Here is a 2,258-nt window from a genome sequence, read left to right on the forward strand (position 1 = left end):
AGCAATTGTGCAAGCTACATGAATTAAACAGGCACTTAACCACAATTTTTATTTTGTAACGAACAAGAGGTTTTCATTTGTTTCGGCCACCAGCAAGCAAAACCTGACCCAGACCTGAGTCCCCTGAAGGCCCCAGCCCCAGTGGGACCCTGATCTCAGCCCACTGAGCCCTGGGAGAACAAGGAACACATGGAACCTCTTGAGAGTCCTGAGAGTGACTTTGGAGGAGAACAAACACTTCCTCCCCTGCATTCAGGAGATGCCCTTTGCTGCTGGGGCTGCTGTGCTGGAGCCCAGCTCTGTCCCAGCAGAGCTCATGGCCTGGCCCTGCCTGTGGTCACAGCACGGACATGCAGCAGGACAGTGACCAAGCTGCCAGAGCACTCTGGCCTTGCACCCACAGAAGGGTTGGGAAGGGGGATGTGGAGCTGGGAGGAGCAGATGTGGAAAGAGGCAGGGCCGTTGTCCTTGGCCGTGCAGCTGTGCTGGGAGTCTCTTCCCTCCACCTCTGCTCACAGGCACTGCCCCTGCAGAGCCAGAGAAAGGCTCAGGAAATGCCTTGGACACACAACTCAGGACAGCCACTGGTTTTTATTGAAATGCACAGGAGACAAGCCTCTTGAAAGTCCTTGTGTTACACAAGAAAAGTAGATGTTCATTTAGAAATGCTCAGCTTAGTACTAGAGAAATTTATTAAAAACATTAGAACACTAGAAAAAAATAAGAAAAGGTCCCAATGAAAAAATGCACAACAAGGAAAAAAAGGCTGAGATTGTAAAGATTTACATTCTGAAGGTAATGAAGCAGAAAAAAGAGACTTTATTGTTTCTGAAAAGATATAGTCATCATTTTTCTCAGGGCATCCTTGAGCTCCTGGTTCCTCAGGCTGTAGATGAGGGGGTTCAGGGCTGGAGGCACCACCAAGTACAGAACTGACAGGGCCAGATCCAGGGATGGGGAGGACATGGAGGGGGGCTTCAGGTGAGAAAATGTGCCAGTGCTGATGAACAGAGAGACCACAGCCAGGTGAGGGAGGCAGGTGGAAAAGGCTTTGTGCCGGCCCTGCTCAGAGGGGATCCTCAGCACGGCCCTGAAGATCTGCACATAGGAGAAAACAATGAACACAAAACAGCCAAATGCTAAACAGACACTAACAGCAAGAAGCCCCAGTTTCCTGAGGTAGGATTTGGAGCAGGAGAGCTTGAGGATCTGTGGGATTTCACAGAAGAACTGGCTCAGGGCATTGCCATGGCACAGGGGCAGGGAAAATGTATTGGCCGTGTGCAGCAGTGAATAGAGAAAGGCACTGGCCCAGGCAGCTGCTGCCATGTGGGCACAAGCTCTGCTGCCCAGGAGGGTCCCGTAGTGCAGGGGTTTGCAGATGGACACATAGCGGTCGTAGCACATGATGGTCAGGAGGGCAAGCTCTGTTCCAAGGAAGAAGATAATCAGAAAAACCTGAGCAGCACATCCTGTGTAGGAGATGGTCCTGGTGTCCCAGAGGGAATTGTGCATGGCTTTGGGGACAGTGGTGCAGATGGAGCCCAGGTCAGTGAGGGCCAGGTTGAGCAGGAAGAAGAACATGGGCGTGTGCAGGTGGTGGCCGCAGGCTACGGCGCTGATGATGAGGCCGTTGCCCAGGAGGGCAGCCAGGGAGATGGCCAGCAAGAGGCAGAAGTGCAGGAGCTGCAGCTGCCGCGTGTCTGCCAATGCCAGCAGGAGGAAGTGCCTGATAGAGCTGCTGTTGGACATTTGCTGTCGCTGCACTTGGGGACCTGTTCATGAAGAAAAAGGACAGTGAAGACTAGAGGAGATATCTGTAATCAAATTCAAAACCATTTCCCATATACCCTCCCCTGCTATGCACAGACACAGTGTTTAGTGTTTTTGAGTTCTGGCATTTTCTTTTTAAGCTTCCCCATATCTCTACTGATATTCTGATATTCTTGGATATGAGAAACCCTCAGAATTTCTCCTGCCCCCAGGGAGAACAGAGTAAGTTCCGAGTGGCAAAGTGATGTGTGGAGAGTGAGGGGAGATGGTCTGTCATTCTGACCTGTTCAGAGTTTCCCTGGGCTTTAACCTTTCGCTGGTGGAAGTTGATCACCTTCCCATGTTTCCCTTAAAATGTCACCAGGCACTGCTGAGAGCAGATGGATCCACCGCAGCCCAGCTCCACAATTGTAGCCAAGGACTCAGGTTGCTCATTTCACCAACCCAGCAGCATTTTCAGTGTCACAACACCTCTGCCTTTCCCC

The 2,258-nt window shown here is 51.4% G+C and overlaps 1 protein-coding gene across 1 annotated transcript; it reads right to left on the bottom strand.

The window, feature by feature from the left end:
* Positions 1 to 819: 819 nt before the first annotated feature.
* Positions 820 to 1,758, bottom strand: LOC132334831 (olfactory receptor 14J1-like). The gene has a single exon (XM_059861013.1). It carries the CDS (start codon positions 1,750 to 1,752, stop codon positions 820 to 822), a length of 933 nt encoding a protein of 310 aa, XP_059716996.1. The 5' UTR covers positions 1,753 to 1,758.
* Positions 1,759 to 2,258: the final 500 nt, after the last annotated feature.

This window comes from Haemorhous mexicanus, chromosome 16 (assembly GCF_027477595.1).
Source record: "Haemorhous mexicanus isolate bHaeMex1 chromosome 16, bHaeMex1.pri, whole genome shotgun sequence".
Lineage (NCBI taxonomy): Eukaryota > Metazoa > Chordata > Aves > Passeriformes > Fringillidae > Haemorhous > Haemorhous mexicanus.

Excerpts from the sequence above, each read along its gene's own strand:
- LOC132334831 (XM_059861013.1), bottom strand. The coding sequence starts at position 1,752 with ATGTCCAACAGCAGCTCTATCAGGCACTTCCTCCTGCTGGCATTGGCA.